Genomic DNA, 19110 nt, shown 5'->3' with positions numbered 1-19110 from the left:
ACACACTTTATAACATTATTTTAACAAATAGGTTTCATATTCTGACTTCACATCACTATCTTCCTATTTCTACCTTTATCTATCTCCCTTTGTTTTCACCGAAGGGAAGGTCGCGGTTTGCGCTGTTTTCGAGTTCAGCAAGTTGGTGAGTGACTTTTTTTCTCCCTGTGAAAGGCTGGCAGATCAAGTGGCCTCGACGTTTTAATATTTATCTTTTATGAAGAAATCAAACTCTGTTTTGAGAGATACCAAACCTAGACAACAAAAAAAAAACATAAATCTGCTATAATCTCATTTTGGACCTAGAAACTAATTCCCAATGTTTTTCACGTCTAGCGAAAAGAAGACAGCCCTGAAATGTGGGCTTGGGTTATGCTGCGGTGGGTGACATTTGACTCTCCATTTGATAGCTCATTTTTAATATTTATCACTTCCTTTTTGTATTTTCCTCGCCGCAGCACTTATTTAAACATTTAAAATATTTAAATATCTGTCTCCCAGTTTTCTCCACATGACATTGATGGGCCAGGGTCAATTAATCATGAGATTTGACTTAAAAGGGCAAGTTTCCTGAATTTCCCCTCAATAAAGGGTTATAAATTGATCATCTTTATTTCAGAAAAATGAGCATTGCTTATTTTAGATACCCCCTTTGCTTTGGTTGTAGGAAGTAGACGGCCAGGCACCACAACCGCAATTGCGAATTTTCAATTTTGGAAAAAAGTATATAAGTGGACCAATTGTAGCGTGATTTCTAGATATGACACATACAATTGGGAAATAAAACATAGTCAAGAGCTGTCTGTCTCTCCTTCATTTTGGGTATATAATTAAGTGAGTATCATTTGTGTCATGTTAACTGGATGTATTTTTTTCCCCCTCTCCCTCATGCTAACAATTTTTCTTCAACGTCACACTTTTTACAATGAAATAATCTCACGGCACACCGTTCTCCTTTTAACCACTTTAAACCTCAAAAACATGTACAACTGCTTAACTTCATGGCCTACTGATAGGGATGCAGGACTCGTAAAGGATTCCGTTCCTAGCGAACAAATGTTTTAAAAGGACTCTGGAGTCGATAGGAGTCACTCAAAAGCGTGGGCGAGTGAGTCGACTCCAACCGAAAAGAATCACTGAGGAACAAATTAAAGTCCAGGGCAAAAAAAGAATGAGGACAACTGATTCACTTTTTGCATTCCATGCAATTAAATGATTCTTGTGAGAATTCCAGTCACAACCCAGAGCTGAACCGACTTTTCTGACTCGTGAACAACTGTCACGGGTAACTCGTTCGAAAAATAAGCTTTGCAGACGCTGGTATTCAAGAATGCTTCCACCTACGCAGTGGAAAATGTGTATGCGCGCTGGCGCGCGTGTGTGAACGATTATATGTTTTCTTACTTTGCAGCCCTCGCAGCAGACACCGTGAGCACACTGCGCTTCCTCCTTCAAGGTGCAGTTGTTAGGGTTGCAGCAATTGTTGGTGCATTCCTATATCCCAGACAAAGAGAGAAACACACAAGAAAGAGACACATACGCAGCGCATTAACGAACCATAAACATAAAATGTATTACGCACCTGAAAACGACACAGCTAAAACTGGACACCTGCTGATTCTCAGGTAGATTTGAGGTCCGCGTGCAGCAAACAAGACGCGGCCAAAATATTCAAGAGATGCACTCTCCTGGAAGGAATGCCCCGGTGGCAGCAAACACCGACGCTGTGCGATTTTCATCATTAAAAGGAAGCTCGGTTTTTTTTTTTCTCCACCAAGGCCTTACAACAGTAAAAGGCTGGTTCCCATCGTTCATAACTGTTCACACAACCTTGCTCGCAGCTTCTCCTTGTGCTTGAATGCAGAATGCGGCCCTATGGTTAAGCTTTAAATAAAACAATACAACAATACAATAAAACAGGGAACTCACATTATGATCACAAGTGTGACACGTTTTGAATGACAGTAACCTCACATTTTATTTAGAACTACATCCAAAGTGTAACATTGGCTCCAGTCGTTTGCCAGTAGGAAGCGGCGCCACTTCCTGTTCCTAGTCTCTTGCGCACAGATTTACCAAAGTGCAAAAGAGTAAAAAAAGAACTGATAGAATGCATGGTTGGCTACCTACCTTGCTACGCTCAGCATTACATATAAAGTGCCAATTTTCTGGGCTTCCTGTTAAATGGGATTGTAATGGGTAGCCTGTAAGATCTACAGTACATCTGTTGTCAATATGACTACTTTTCTTTCCGAGAAGCCTCGTCAAGTAGACAAAAATGAATGTGATGTAAATGGAACGTTTTTGGGGGTTTATCATGAACGATCAGAGACATCACCTTTACAGTATATTCAATAATTGGACATGAGTGAGAGCACGCTCACCTTAAGTGAATCCCTATACCAACGCTTCTAGTCAGAGGTGGGCTGAGGAGCAGCATGTCAATCCTTACAGAGGTGTAATTAGGAAGCCGCCTATGTATGTATATTTATGTATATATACTGTATGTATATATACATTAGGGGTGTAACGGTCACAAAATGCACAGTTCAGTTCAGCTACTACGGCTCAAAATAGATCGTCATTTATGAGGATGAGGATATACCCCTTGAAATGCATCATCTAGTAAAGTTACCAAACATGTTTACCGACTGGAGATGCACCGATTGCAATTTTCTTGTCCGATTCCTCGTTCTGATCTAAGCCTGACACGCAGTTTCCGATTTCCGATCGACTTTTCGTCAATGACAAATACATCCCGTGACCTGATCACGCTCACTCTCAACAGCTGCACACACGGACTACACTGCAATTTTCAGTTACCACAATAGTGAGACTGCTGATTTTCACACTGTTTAGTATTGTTCATTATTCACTGTGGAACAATAACAGAACATGAAACTGTCGCTGAGTTCCAATAAAAGAGAACATGGGACTGTGACCAAGTTTCAGTATAATTCAACCTGTAACTCTCACTGAGTTTTAGTATATACAGTATAACTAACATGGAAATATCCAGTTAAAACTTCAAATGAACATCTCTTTCACTTGTGAAAATATACATTTCTATTATATTTAAATGGTACATTGCAAAAATATTGCAACCGTTACAAAAAAGGACAAATAAAATAAATGGCCGATTCTTCTCGCTTTCCTTCACTGGAAGTCCTCCTTCGCTCACCGTGCGAAGAGCCTGAATGGACGTGGGATTTGAAAGAAGAAGTATGAAAAAGAAATAAAATGAAAGGAGAGGATATTTTGCTGCTGCACCAGGGAAATACAGAGAACGAAAAAGAAAAAAGAAAATTCAATCAAAACCAGTATCTTATGGCTTGTAACCGTGAAAGTCGCTTGATTTCAGCAATTAGCTGTAGCGCAAGACAACATAAAAGCGCCCGATATGTCTGGTGAGGGCATATCACAACCATAGACTCATCAGTCAGCTGTGGAGAGGTGGCGGGGTCTGACAGAGAGACCATGAAGCAGCATTCTGTTCTGCATCTCATTTGCTTATGCTCATTTCAGGCGGCGCTTCCATCGCCTGCCATAGACTGTGAGCTGTGTGTGTGTGTGTGTGTGTGTGTGTGTGTGTGTGTGTCTGTGTGTGTGTGTGTGTGTGTGTGTGTGCGTGTGAGAGAGTGAGACGGAGTCAAGGCACCGCCAGCCTTCAAGCTCACCACTGTTTGCCGGAACCGACCCCTTGCCTTACCTCGGGCTCGCCGCAGTCGCATTCTTCTCCGTCCTCCACAAAGCCGTTGCCGCAGCGCTTGCCCCCCACCAGGTCCTTCATGTCGGGCATGTCGTAGAGGCACATGCCCCCTCCCTTCTGGAAGTAGCTGTCCAGGTCGCGCTTGCTGCACCGGCTGAACACCCGGGGGAACGGGTGCCTGGGATGGATGTAGTAAATATGCATTAGTAGCGTTGCAGAAGAAGATAGGTCGCACATTTCGGTGTAACACTGCCGCTGTAGTTCCTTAAAGGGAAGGGGCGGAGGTAATCAGGATGTCAAAATGCTTATTAGAAAAATATTTAGTACTTGGAATTGGTTTAACGTCCTCGTATGCAAACAGACGTGTATCACAATAACTCCCCTTAGAAAATATCTACCTTTATAATGTTACATTCTTTGGACATATAGACATCGGCCAACAGGCTACACAGTAACAGCCTATGTCATTTCATATTCATTGTCATTTATGTTTTGTATTATTTTAATAAAGTAATATGATCTAGAATAATTTACTATTCATGGCTATTTTTCTGTAGTTTGTACTCAGCACACGAGGACTGACATCACAAAGAAGCAAGGTAAAACTATATAGCGGGATGACAAAAGTACAGGGTAGGAACAGGTTACCACCGGATTACCATAAGAATGACAAAATGAAAGAACCAAATAACCACAGAGATCTCAAAGTACCGCTCGAATACCACAGAGTAGTACCACAGGAAGAAAAATTACACCGCAGGAATTCACCACATAAGGTATAACTACATGGCGTATTTATATAGGAGAGAGCTAGAGCTAAAGAGCTCGGTGACTTTCAACGTGGCGCTGTCATAGACCTGACCCGGTCAACGTACCGGCGAGTTCTAATGTTGTGAAGCCGAAACGTCTCGGAGAACCAACGACCGCTGAATCGTGTCGCGCGTAAAACTCGTTTGCCCTCGGTCGCAACACTCACTACCGGGTTACAGACCACCTCTGGAAGCAACGTCAGAACTGTTCGTCCGCGAGCTCCGTGAACTGGGGTTTTATGGCCGAGCAGCTGCACACAAGCCGAGGACCGTCATGCGCCATGCATAGCGCCGGCCGGAGCGATGTGAAGCCCACCGCCATCCTGGAGTGGCCATGCTTCACCATGGTGTGATGGACGAACCTGAGTTTGGCGCATGCCAGGACAACACTACCTGCCTGAATGCATAGTGCCAACTTTAAAATTTGGAGGAATGGTTTGGGGCTGTTTTTTCGTGGTTTGGGCTAGGCCCCTTAATTCCAGTGAAGGGAAATCTTAAATGACAGGGCCCTTTTCTGTTTCACTATGACAATGCCCCAGTGCACAAAGTAAGGTCCACAAGGAAATAGTTTACTGACTCTGGTGTGGAAAAACTTGGGTGCTTGGGTGGCTTGGCTTGCACAGAGACCAGGCTTGAACCCAGTTGAACACCTTTGGGAGGAATTTGAACGCAAGCCTCCGAAACGTCCCCGAAGTCCGAAAAAAACCCCACACGGAACTCAGAGTCCCGCCGTGGTATAGTACAAAGGGGAATATCTGTAAGGGGGAGGCTCACCCCGTCGCTGCGGCCATCACGCAGCCTCCCTGCTCCGCCGTGGCCTCCACGCAGCAGCCGTCGTGGTCGTGGCTCATGCCGAAGTTGTGGCCGATCTCGTGGGCCATGGTAGCGGCAGCGCCGATCGGCAGGTCGGAATGGTCCTGCAGGGATGGTCGGGTAGAACTGCGTTATTGTATCACTGTTGGCAGGATCGGCGTCATGAAAGTTTCTGATTCGGCGTCTGCTCGTGTCACCTGGCCTATCTCGCCATTCGCCGAGGATTCAATTCCAACTTCTCGGGGAAATGACATCGCACCGATTGTCCAGGTTTATACTTTCTATTGAATGATATCTGATCCAGGTCGCACACGGAAATCTTTTAATGTTATGAATCCAAACACTGCTGTAAAATGGATGGATGTGATGTCTTTATACATAAAACAGGTGGTTCATTTGAAAATGCATTTAAATGTGCAATCATTAACATTGGACAATAAGTGATACATGGCAAACACTGAAAGGATGGCAATGGAAACTACACCAAATTTACCAAATGGGGCGATTCACGCAATTCTTTCCTATTTGTGACACTTCTGTGCAACTTCAAACCTGTTGGGCCACATGTGGAGAAGATATAAAAGCATTTGGATACAGGAAGTTTGGCCTTTCAGCAAATAACAAGACTATTGAACCAATAATTGGATTTTTCTCAAGCCAGCTGTTGGAGTGGAGCACATGGGGGAAGTGTATCTCTGCAGATAGCCCACACCCTCCAGAAACTAACAATCCTTATTAGAAACTGATAAACCTCAGAGAAAGCCATTGATTCTTCCTTCAGTTTGGCTCCCCCCCCCCCCCCCCCCCAGCGCAGCTTATCGTGAACAAATGCAAGAACAAAAAAAAACAAAAAAACGCACAAGCTAGTTTAAACCCGTGTCGATATGCTCGGACACACACACACACACACACTGTTTCCAGAAAAACAGAGTGATGTTCACTGTAAAAAGAGAAAGAAAGAGGCTTCACGTACCACGTTGATACCTCCGGAGTTCTCCAGGCTGCACATGCCTTCCAGTGGTGCCATGCCGATGGTGGTCCCTTTGAAAATCACTCCCCTGTCACACACATAGCGTATTTTTTGTGGCAAGTGGATTGTTTGTGCTGTGTTTTCGAAGTCAGTTTCCAAAAGCGGCGAAAGTCAATGGAGAGCTGACAGAAAACGCCCACAGAAATTCTCCGCACAGCAATCAGAAGCTGAAGCAGACTAAGTGAATATCAGAATAAGGGCCGACATCAAGAAGGAACACATGCCGTAAGAGTTTATATCTCTTACACCTTTTATCCTTAAACATCTGCCCCATTGGAGTGCACAGTGAGGAGTCTCTCAACAGTAAGGCGTTCAGCGAGGCTGTGCTACGGAAAGTTACAAATGATGGAAACCATCATTACATTAATAAGGCCTGGGTTGAAAAATGACAAACTTATTATTTCACCTGCTCCCAACCGACTCACCGGCCACCACACTGGACTTAACAGAATAAATAACAGATAGAAAGCAAAATAAATAAATATGAAATAGTAAAAAAAAAAAAAAAAGGAAAAAAGGAAAAAAAAGAAAAAGAAAAAATAATTATTTTAGCATTCTTTACTAAAATAACAATAAAACATAGTAAAAATAATAATAATAATTGGGGAGCCGTGTGATGAAGCAAAACAAAAACAGCACTTCAGCTGCCAGTTGTGCGCTGGGGTCTTCAGCCCCATTTAAATGGAACTGAAGCAATATTTTTTGTTTTTCCTTTTTCGTTTAACCCGCTTGAGTGTTTGAGTGATGCTCAAAGGGGGTGTGATATGCAACGCAAGTATTTGTTTTTACTTATTGGTGTCAAGAAGCAATTTCGAAATAAAACTACAAAGTTATTTTCTCCCTGTTGGAGTTGATGTCTGCCCCAGTATTTCAGGTAATAGATAGAAAAATAAAATGAAAAAATAGATATAAAGAAAAATACACTTTTACTGGCAGTTCTGTACTGCTTTAACCAGCCGTTTTCAAGGCATAAAGAATGCTCATCCCTGAAAGATGATAGATAGATAGATAGATAGATAGATAGATACTCACGTTAGGAGCTGGGCGTTGTCATGCTTCTTGCGCGACTTGAGCTTCTGCCGCCACTGCAGGAAGGACCAGAGCGTGGCGTTGGGCTCCTCGTTCACAATGCACTGGTCCCTTTCTGTCCACACCTCCAGGCCGATCAGGGGCACCCGGATGTTCAGGGCTCTGTAGAACTGCAACCCCCGCACAAAATCGGGATACATTTATTTTGCCAGGTACATTCTGTGCATATACAATGGATTTGTCATGGTTAAGATTGCTGCATTACTGTAGAGACAATTTGCACAAAAAAAAAAAAAAAGCGATGATAGTGTGGTGTAGGAATGGTGTGGTTTGAGCAGCCACACCTGACCTGGATCTAGATAATCGGGGACCCAGGATCTGAGTGGCTGCAGAGTGGGATGGGGGTTTTAACTTGCTGCTCGTTCGACCAACCAACGAGCAACAGGTTAAAACCCCCATCCCCACACACACTCGGGAGAGGAGCCCTCGTCATGACACATCTCTAGCTGCTCCTGGGTTAAGTCCAACCAGCCCTCTGTCTACAATAAACTGGCGTGTCTACCACCCCGTCCCCTCTGTCTCTGTGCCGGAGGTCCCTGAAAATGCCACTTGGGTGGTGCGTGGCAGGAGAAACCGCCACAGATAGATAGATAGATTGAGAGAGCGAGAGAACATACAGTAAAAACTCGGGGGTGGATTCACAAAGAATGGATTGAAGCCGCTAATAGCACCATGAATTGCTCGTCAGTTTGCGCCGCTATCTGCGCTGCTTGGCGCCCAATTCGCAAAGGATATTGCGCTAATGGTATGCCAGCGCAAACACGGCCATAAAGTTTTGCTGCTGAGAGCAATTTGCCCTTGTTTTGCGGCGTATGATCGCAATTATCCATGTGGCAAAGTCAATGAAGGCAATAAAAAAAAATTCAACAAAAATAAGAAGGCAGCGCTGCCTCGATCCGTTACCTGTCAACATTGGGATTTGAAAATAAATAACGGAAATAACGGATATGGGCGCGTTACGCACGTGGAGGCCCCCAACGGGGTACGCGTAACGCACAGCAGGGATTTTGTGATCAGACATGTAACCCGCTTGGAGACCACGTTGGTAGACGACGTTGGGGGTCTCCCCGTGTGTACATCCCCTCCTCCCCCGTGCGAAAAAGCGGTATAAACCTTTCTAAGCGGTAAAAAGAGATCGCATAAACCTCAAAAAAATGACATCAACAGTAAAAAAAAAAAAAGCCACCCTACTTATTAAGAAAAATTCACGCTTCTGGACGTTATACAAATTGTTGTTTTCGCTTTGTTTTTAAACAAGTCTGAAAAGAAAACGAACCCAGAATAGCCAAATGTGCAAAAATATACAGAATATAAAAAAACGATTCGATGCAAGCGGCAGTATGGTAACTGGTACGGTGATGGATATAAAATATAAATTTAGATGGATATACTGTACGGAATGTATCCATATGAATGCAATAATCCATGGGCGGAGAACAGCAGATGAGTAGGCATAGGTTAATAACTACGCTATTAGTGAATCCTCCGTAATGTAGTCTAGTCACACGAGGAAACGTCTCCCAGCGGTGGCTTTCTGAAGGGCCTAACTGAAGGACATTTGGATTAAATTGTGCGTGTGTGTGTGTGTGCGTGCGTGCGCCTGTGTGTGGGGGGTGGGGTAAAGCAATCAAGTATTTATTTGCGTTTGCTCGATGGCTTTGTCATTTCCAATCACTTTAATTGCGGGCGGAGGCTGATTGACTCGAGAGGGGACAAAGTTGATTAGCAGCGGCTGAAGCGGGTATCGGCGGAGAGATCGCGAGATGGGATACAGTACGGCGGCGGCGGTGGCCTCGAGGCACGTATCCATTAGCTTGATTTGGCTTCGTTTACCTTCCGCGGGAATTGGAACGCGGGCTTTGGACGCGGCCTACCTTATCCACGTAATTGGCAATCTCCATTATCCGCAGCTTCGTCTTGTGGTAGTCCCTGTTTTGTCTTTTGTACTGGGTGGGGAAAAAAAAAAAACATGAAAGAAAGAGAGAGAAGGAGAGAGATAAATTAGGGGCTAGCGACAGTTATTTTGAAGAGCAAATAAACGCCGCCCCCGGGGAGACCCGCGCTGAGATGAGGAAACGGCTCCGCGTCTGTGGCCGGGTTTTGAGGCCGTAGACGGAAAACGGAGATCCTCATCCCGGGATCCTGTCGCCATGGATTCATAATGGCCAGCAGATGTCACCGGGCGGCGCGAAGACTCAAGCTGTGTGATGGTGAGCTCACCAGGGTGCTGTCCGCCACGATGTAAAGCTCCATGTACTTGGTGGTGCCCCAGACGTTCCGCTTCACCTGAGAGGGAAAAGGTCAAAGGGTTATCGTCATGGCGCTCTTTTCAAAACGACCTTTCGTTTTTGTTTTGTTTTTTTTTGTGCAATTTTTCGTTTTCCCCATCTGAGGCGGGAGAGTAAAACTTCAAAAGACCTGGGAACAAAAGACGTAATAACCGCCGGAGAACGCCTCGGCGGAATACTCGATAAGAGCTCCGATAAGAGGTCGGCGGTGAAAGAAGCGCTCGCCTGACAGTCAGAGGAGGCGGCAGTGGCCTTTGCTTTCCACGGAGATGAGAAAAAAATTGAAAAAACTAACAAAAAATAGTGAAATGAGTCTCGAACAGTGGGTCCACGCAGCGTCATTTATTGACAGCACCCGTGTTTCTTCAAATGGTGACGGGGGTGTTTATTTGGAAAACGGTTTTATCTAAAACCAAACCACACCAGAGCTCTCTCTTTGAGGTCCCTGCTTTAAATCAAACTGCCCCCTGGGTGCCGCGCCTTTCTTAAAAAATACTCACATCATCGAAAATAAACTTGTGTTCTATATGTTTTTTTTGTTAGGGGACACGGGACGCATGGTGGACCGGAGATCGCAATCCCTCTCCGTTACGCGACCCGCTGTCCTGACCCAAGGCGGAGCGTCCCTGAGTCGGGTTTGAAACGTTTCAACGCCGACTCCCGCTGACTCAAGCCCCAGCCTCGTTGACCTGTTTGTATTCGAGGAACTACGGTATCCGCGTGCTCATAGTGTTGCGGCGCCTGAAAAAACAACAAGCTTGTTGGCCCGGGGAAAGGGAGGTTGAAGTCCGTCCGCTGCCCCGACCCAACGGCCTTTGGCCCGGTCGCACCCCAGGGGAGCTCTCAAAAGGAGAGCGAGGCGGAAGACCACGTTCTTCTTCCCCGGGGGGGGGGGGGGGGGGAGGGCGTGCGCAGAGGACACCGCAAGAAACCCAGATCGCCACATCAAATTGTTCTCATCTTGTTCTGAAGACATCCTTTTGGGCCAAAACTTCCGCTTCTTTTTCAGCGGAGGTACACTTCAAAAAGAGGAGCCTTTAGGAGCTCTTGAGGGGAGCTGATGTGGCTCTAATATTGCGATATTCGACGCTGACATTTTCCAATGACTCAAGGCACGAAGACAAGCAAATAATCATGGAATTTATTTATTTATTTATTTTATCCATTTTTGTAGGATTTCAGTTTCCGTGTTTGATTTAAGACGCAGTAACCTAGAGTTCAATACTCCCGATCAATAGGCCTTAAGCTTGGTTATTCATTTTAAATGACCAGATTAACCGCCGTAATTGGGCAGAATTCTCGTCGACGGTCAAAGCTTAAAGGCCGACTCCAGTGCTCGTTAATTTCGTGATTCTTTTTTTCCATTACCTTCAGCAACACGTTGGTTCCACAACCACTACACATAAATACAAACTTGGCCAAAAGGGACAGGTGACTATCCAAGGGGCCACGCCCACTCAGCGTGAAACAAAACAATTTCTCGGCCCTCGTTCTGCTTCTTTGTGATTGACTGCGGCCTTTCCATAACATTTATATTTAGCGGGAGTCAGCCGTCTGCGCCGGAAAAAATCCTCCGCCTCAAAAAGGTCCTCTGAGTCGGGGCAGTCGCGCGCATTTCGGGTTGTGGACGGGATCGGTCAAGATGGGACTTCCCACGGAATTTCGAACTTTTCGTGAAACCCCGATTGGAGGTGCGTGTCTGCATGCGTGCACGAGCAACGCAGCACACTTAAATACTCTTTCGGGCAAATGAAGTTGGAATCAATCAGACATATCATACAAAGTGTTTTGTTTCATCAATCTGGTTTCATTTCGTGAGCAAGGCTGACCAGGTTGACTCTTAATATCTCTCTCTGACCTCAACTCAACCGCAATTGATTCAGCTGCGTCTATACTAATTAAACCCCCCCCCCCCACCACCAATTAGTTTACCGTTGCCATGGCGTCGCTTCAACGCATGAAGCAGGAAGTGAAACTTGCTGGACATTTCGAGCTGGTTAGCCATTCACGGGCTGCACAAAGGTCGCAAAAAAACAAAAACAAGAAAAAAACAAAAAAAAAAAAACGAAAAAAATAAATAAATCCAGACGCCGCCGCCGCCGCCCTCCCCAAGAAAGAAACGTGAGGCCGTTGTTCTGCCATCAACACAGATCATTTAGCTCCCTCTTCTTCTCTCATTAATGTCTCGCCCCGCAGACACTTAATTACAGGCATTAGAGGAGAGGCTGCGCGCTAATTGAAAGTCATTTATGGGGAGAGGGGGCCGCTGACGAGGCGGACGCCGAGCGAATGCTAATATTGTGGATCAGCAGGTGGGTGGGGGGCTTTTTGCGGCGCTGTGAACGGGGTCCACCAGAGTTCCGTTGCAGCCTCCGGCCCCATAAACACTAGCAGACGGATCTAATAATTGGGGTGGGGGTGGGGTCTGTTGTGGCTGATACTCTGCATAACAGCCCAGAATTAATGGCTGTCAGTTTGGGGAATTAGGGAGCACAAAGTAGTAGTGGCGGAAGCGGGAAGGAAGGAAGGTCGGGGGGGGGGCGGAGGGAGGCTGGGTTCGCTGGTAGGGAACCGAGAGGGTCCCCCACAGAGGGACGTCACCACTTTCACACCAGCTCACTCACACGGGGCATTTTGAGCTAAGCATCGCTTTCTCTTTGCGCGGGACTCACCCTTTGATACAGCGGCTGCAGAAGACCAGAGAGGTAGCTGGGGGGTCCAATCTGATGGCCGTAGCCGCAGGTCCCACCTCTGACGGGCAGCTCCTCGGCGCTGACCAGCGAGTGGTGGAGGCGGCTAAGGCCTTCGACTGGCTCCAGGTAGAAGGTGTCGCTCGAGTTCAAGGATATCAGGCCCCTGGATGAGGAACACAGGGAACAAGGCCGGGCGTGAGGGGCGTTAAAGGCTTAAATGCCCCCGCGCAGGGCATTTTGTAGCTACTCCCAGCCGCATTACATTGATTCCAGAGTCGCTGCTGGACAAATGACTGATTATAGCACCAAAGGCTGCAGATTTCAAGCTCTCGTTAAAACGGGACTTGCCAGAAAGCGAGCGCTTCAGACTCGTTTCGCCTCTACCGCGGCGGGACTTTGTCGGACTCTCAGGTGCAAGCTGGTGATTGAACAAGCAGCTGGAGCAGCGTGTGCCAGTGAGTCCCACACACCCATCCACCACACAGTCACCTCCTCCGTCCCCTACTCCAGCAGCCCACGCAGCTCTCCTAAACCACCATCATAACCACCATCATTTTCCTTTCCTAGACCTATGGTAGCACACTCATCATCACAAGGCTAATCATAATAATATAATTCAAGTTCCTAAACAACCTCTGTTCCCTTCTGCTGCTGCTGTCTGTAAACCTGTAAACTTTGGTCTTTTAAAGTCAGATCTCCCTCTTTTTATGTCAAGATTTTATTACTAGAAATAATTTGGAATTTTTTTTTTATCCCCCCCCCCGATTTTACACTTCTCCACCAACCCAGGCTCTCGGGCAGGGGGAGGGGTCTGTTATATATAGTATAGTATAGTATAGGTGATAGTCTGTTATCTACAGAAAGGATTTGGTTTTATGTTAAAAGAACCGGTGATCATTTTAATAATATACAGACCGCCGAGACCAGGGGTTGGCAACCTTTACTATCAAAAGAGCCATTTTTAGGCAAAAGAAATAGATCAAACCGTCTGTCTGGAGCCACAAAACAGCCTGTAGCCTTAAAATGATGGTTACACAGCCCGTTAGGTCTAAATTAGCCTATCAACATTACTCTAAATGAGCATTCATTAATTTCTTTTTTTTTTTTTTATGCAGTCAAGTGCAAATGAGAGGCAGGACACCGAAGAGACGTCTCAGGTGATTTGGCTGGAAACTGCCGCCGGTGGGAGCAGTGGCTCAGGTTTTGTTTGAACATGGGTGGGGTGGGGGGGGCGACGACATTAAGCGAGGGGTCTGGGCGTCCTCCCTCATAAAATTTTGAGCGTGAAACACTTCATTTCCTCCCTTCTGTTGAATTTTTTTTATGCACAAATATGTGCCTTTGCTACATCAATTTAGGTTGGAAATGTTCTTAAAATTCTCAAAAGCACATTTGCTCTGCTTTCCCGCTGAAATTGCTCTCTTACGATCATCCCCGGCCGCAGACTTTTCAACAAATGCAGCGTGTATGTTCTGGAAATGTCTTTCAATGTTACCTGTTTTTGTTTGCTCATTTCTCGCTGCAGATCGAGCATAGCGTAAAAGCCAGCAGCGTTGGCGATGAAAGCAAACAAATCGGTCCACTCACTTTTCTTTTTTGGGATTTGGAATGCAATAGCTACTGTATTGCTGGCGAAATAGTTCCAAATAGGATAAATATGGCTGTTCGGTCAGAGCTGCAGTCTATGTATGGCGTTGCCGGAGAGCGCGTGCTGCTGCTATCCAGTATCCACTCCCAGCTGTCTGCTCTCCCATTGGCTGGAATGTCTGCATGTGCGCCAGTAAGGGGCCGAATACTCGCTTTTCAACGTGAGGACCCGCCTCATGACGTTCCTGCGGCGTGCGTACGAAGCAGGTGAGTTCCATCAATCATCATTTTATGTCAAATTATGACCAATTTCTGATTTTAGGTTGATTTTAACATACATGTCTGCTGCCCAAGCCAGAGTTTTATTACTGATCTTATGGAGGTTCTTGACTCTTTTAACTTCACTCAAGCAGTATGAGAACCTACACATTCTAAGGGCCATGTCAGCGAGGAGGTTTTCCGAGCTTTTCAGTGCCGCTGCTTTGCCTTTAACCGATTTTTATCCAATTTCTAACACAGAGGAGCTCGTCTCTCATTTTAATGACACACGTCTGACTGCCCTGGACTCTGTCGCCCCATTCAAAGACAAAAATTCAAATAAAACATTGCAGCCCTGGCTCAGTGAATCCACCCAGGACCTGAAGAGAGCCTGTAGGAGCAAGGAGCGGAAGTGGTTTGAACGTATTTTATGAGATCTGGAAGGACGCTGTGCGCAATTATCAAAGGGCAAAGAAGCAAGAGCAACTTTCATCCATAACCTGATTGTTGGAAACCATTCCAACCTCCAAAAAGCTGAGAATATAAGACAGCAAATTACGCCCCCTGACCAAGATATACATGCCAGTAGGGACATTCACAGTTATTTTAGATGGCCATTTTTACTTTAAACTCTACACCAGTATTATGAAAAGCTTGCTGGAAAAAGGCATTTTTAAACATGCTGTGGTCCATCCTCTTATAAAGAAACCTAACCTTCATCCCTCTTAACAATTTTAGGCCCATTTCTAAACTTCCATTTCTTTCAAAGGTTTTAGAGAAGGTGGTACCAACCCAGCTTTTGGCTTTTATGTGTCATAATAACATCTTTGGTAATTCCAGTCTGGTTTTAGAGCTTTGCATAGCACAGAAACTGCCCTCCTCAAAGAAACCAACAATATCCTTTTAGCAGCTGACAGGGGCAATAGTGAAATCTTAATTCATTTAGATCTAAGTGCAGCCTTTGACACTGTAGATCACGTTGTTTTAATTGACCGTCTTAACACCTGGATTGGCAACAGAGGACACTGCACTTGCCTGGTTTTATTCCTACCTTTGAGAAAGAACCTTCCCTGTCTCCATAGGGAACGACTCAGCCTCTGCAGCTCAAATTACGTGGTTCTATTTTCTTCAGCTCAATAATTCAAAATCAGAAATCATTTTGGTCACTCCCCCAAATTCTACCAATCAAATTAAGAGTGGCCTCGGCACTCTGTCCGCAAATGTGAAGTCTGTCGCCCGAAACATGGGATTACTGTTTGACTCTGAACTTAACTTTGAACAACAAATTTAAAAAAGCGTCCAGTCCTGCTTCCTTCAACGAACAACCATTTCAAGAATCAAATCAATACTATCACACAGCGACCTGGGAAAAGTCATCCACACCCTAATTTTCTCATGACTAGACTACTGTGACTCCCTCCTTTCTGGCATCAACCAAAAGTCACTCTCTCACCTCCAACAATTAGTTCAGAACGCAGCAGCTCGGCTTCTTACCGGTTCCAAAAGATGACATCACATCACTCCAATCCTGGCTTCTCTCCATTGGCTCCCTGTTCGGTTCAGAATCGAGTTTGAGATTTTACTGATCACTTTTAAAGCACGTCTGAGTCTAACTCCAAGCTACATAACAGATATATTGACCCCATATGAGCCAGTGTGCAGCCTTACTTCCTTAATTATTTATTTTTATTTTTTCCTTTTATTTCTATTTCGTATTTTCATATTGTACCTCGTTTTTTTTTGTCTCTATCAACTTTTACCTTCTTTATTACTTTTTTATCAATGTTCCTTTGACTTTTAAATTCATGATTCGTGCACCTTTAAAAACTGTGTTTTTAAAGCTATTAAAGCTATTATAATTTTTTTTTTATTAATATTAATATTATTATTATTATTATTATTATTATTATTATCAATGCTGCTCTGTAATGGCATAATTTATATTCACTTAAAAGGATGGGTTCTCTATTTGTTCCATTCATTTGTAACTGTTCACAACCTTTACTTGTGAGACACCTACCACCCTGCTGCAGCTTCTCACTGTGCTTAAATACAGTCCAACAGGGCAACCGTCAAAGAAACCTGAGAAAAGTTGCTAAATCTACTTTTCGAAAATGGAAAACTTTAGCATTACGGTCACACATATAGTAGTGTATCCTTTGAACATGTCGATGACATGTAATATCACCTTTTATTCAGAATTGCTTTTTGCACAGCAAAGCGTAACATTGGCCACAGAAGGTTGCCTTCAAGAAGAAGAATCACTTACAAGTCCTCTGCACCCTACCCCTTCATAACTATTTCGTTCCAGTGGGCAGCCACAGCACAGAGCCCAGGGACCAACTCCAGCTCCTGACCAATGCCTTGGTCAAGGGTATCGGCAAGGAAAGTTGAGATAAAAAAGCAGTCACTTTAGGAGGGAGGGAGGAAACCCACCTGAACATGGAGACAACATACCAATATAAACAGTACCTTCTTGCCGTGGGGCCAAGGATGCCAATGGAGCCACCATGCAACATGTGACGCAGCACAACTAACTTCTTGTTTTTGGCCTCTTTAGAGCAAAGAGTCGATGGAGCACAGTTAGCAACGTTCCTTTGTTCAAAGCACCCACACGTCATTGAGCAAAGGACAAGTTCAGAGTCCATTACAAGACGGTCTACTTGAATTGCCATCCAAGCACTTAGGACGCGAAGACAATTCAGAGTGCAATCCCGAACCGCCGGCGTGCTCTCAAAACCAACAGCGATAGCTTGTCCCTCAGGACGGCACGTAATGTTTGTCTCAATCTCTCGGGGCTTATTTGTGCGGCCTCTCTGGTGTTGACGGGGGTGTCTACCAGGTGCGAATCAACAAGAACGGACACACGTGTCCAATTTAGGAAGGACTGGAGCTCATCAGCCGGTAACGTCCCGGGCACGCACAAAATCGAGGTGCAAATTTTTTTTGGGGGTTTGCGTGGCGTAGCCACGGGGGCTCTTGTTCTGGAAGAAATGAAGCCATTTCGCAACAAACACAGTCACTCTCCGTGTGTATGTGATTGGGGGGAGGGTACAAGTGTCTCTCCTCTCTTCCTTCCACTCACACCCACACACACCACACACACACACACACACACACACACACACACACACACACACACACACACACACACACACACACACACACACACACACACACACACACACGCATAGAAGACCCACGCTCGGTATCTGATCCCAACGGCCTGAAAATTGGACAGGAGTGGATGGAGGCCCACTTAGAATGGCCATAATTGCAGGGCTCTGCTTCACGCTCACGCTCTTCTTGAGTGAGCTGGTAAAATAACGGATCTCTTTCAAAACGGGGGCCCGGTTTCTCCAGCCTCCAGGGGAAATCGACAGGCCACTTCTTCACGGAGTCAGCGGCGTGTCAAGGTCAAGCTGCCGCTTCGCCATCGTTGTACGACCAACCTTACATTCGGAAAATCCAGAGGCCGGTTATTGGGAGGAAGGCGGCATTCTCTATTTTCCGACTAGCGATAGTCAAGCTGTTTTGACAGTTTCACCCCAAAACCATGCAGCCCATAATGAGACGGTGGGTTCGAGTGGAGTGGGTGCGGTGGGGTTGTAGGGCGGTGGGGTGGACAAATAAAACAGAAAATTGTAGATAAAAAGTGCATCTGGAGAGCGAGGATGTATGCGCTTGAAAGGCATAACGCAATTGTTAAGGTTATATTTTGTTCATTTAACAGCAAAGTAAAAAGGAATGCGGAATTAACGCGAGAGAAATACGATACTGCCTTCTCTCCGACATCGTACAGTAGTTCATTTTTTTTTTTTTTTTTTTTTTATTGTAAATAAGAAAAAAAGGCCAAGGTAAGCAATGGTGATAGCTACAGACTTGTAACCGCCTCCAGTGGTTTGCTCTCACAAATTCCAATTCCGCACAAAAAAGATCAGATATCTTATAAAAGTGCATTTATTTCATGTTTGTTGACCATACTCATTGAATTGGTTAAATAAATCACTCGCATCGGTTTAGCAACAGTTTTCCTGTACATTCAAAGGTGTTTGCGTCAAGTGAACTGTTTGGATGAACTTCTACTGTAAAAAGCATGGACAGACAGAAAAAAATAATAATCCCACGGGACACCACCCTGTTAACGACTAAACTAAACCTATAGAACTGTGCTTATTATTACGACCCACAAACAGTTAATGATACAAGCCTCGCAAGCGATTGACTGGGGAGTCACCGTGGCGAAAGAGTGGGCGAGTGAGTGAATCTTCAACGCACGAGTTGAAAATAATTACTGAGCGGGCCTGTGCAAAAAAGAAAAAGAAAAGAAACAACGCGGGCAACGTGTGTGTGTGTGTGTGTGTGTGTGTGTGTATGCGCATATGAATCAAGGGGCTACAATGATTCCCAGGGGATGAATTAAATCCATTATTGACTGTACCTCACTCCCGAACATGTGCTCAGAGCCACCCAGGAGTCTGCATGTCCTCTAACACTGCCGTGGTAGAAGCAGTGATCCTGAAAAATAACAAAGCGAGAGAGTGAGTGAGAGAGAGAGAGAGAGAGAGAGAGGGAGAGGCATGAGGAATCGATAGCTCATATCTTACCTTGAAGGAAAGCATTAAAGTGCATAAATATTATTTATGCACAGGTCCTACAAGTACATCTAACAATGAATTGATTTTGTTAACATTGATTTTGGTGGTGGTGGTGGTGGTGGTGTGTGAGTGTGTGTGTGCGTGTGTGTGTGTGTGTGTGTGTGTGTGTGTGTGTGTGTGTGTGTGTGTGCGTGTGTGTGTGCAAGTGAGGGCAGGCAATGCTCTCATATGTCATG

At 45.2% G+C, this 19110-nt stretch overlaps 1 protein-coding gene across 1 annotated transcript in view; it reads right to left on the bottom strand.

Annotated features, from left to right (window-relative positions):
* adam19a (ADAM metallopeptidase domain 19a) overlaps positions 1–19110 on the bottom strand; it is a gene marked incomplete at its 5' end in the record, with an annotated part of 144460 nt that overhangs the window by 17633 nt on the left and 107717 nt on the right. Inside the window, 9 exons of the mRNA XM_080023546.1 lie at positions 1405–1494; positions 3710–3887; positions 5293–5435; positions 6305–6389; positions 7394–7560; positions 9325–9396; positions 9671–9736; positions 12411–12594; positions 18718–18794. Coding sequence (XP_079879672.1) covers positions 1405–1494; positions 3710–3887; positions 5293–5435; positions 6305–6389; positions 7394–7560; positions 9325–9396; positions 9671–9736; positions 12411–12594; positions 18718–18794 — 1062 coding nt within the window. The remainder of the gene's footprint in view (positions 1–1404; positions 1495–3709; positions 3888–5292; positions 5436–6304; positions 6390–7393; positions 7561–9324; positions 9397–9670; positions 9737–12410; positions 12595–18717; positions 18795–19110) is intronic.

This window comes from Zeus faber, assembly GCF_960531495.2.
Source record: "Zeus faber genome assembly, chromosome: 22".
In the NCBI taxonomy this organism is placed as follows: domain Eukaryota; kingdom Metazoa; phylum Chordata; class Actinopteri; order Zeiformes; family Zeidae; genus Zeus; species Zeus faber.
This window is presented reverse-complemented; position numbering and strand designations above follow the sequence as displayed.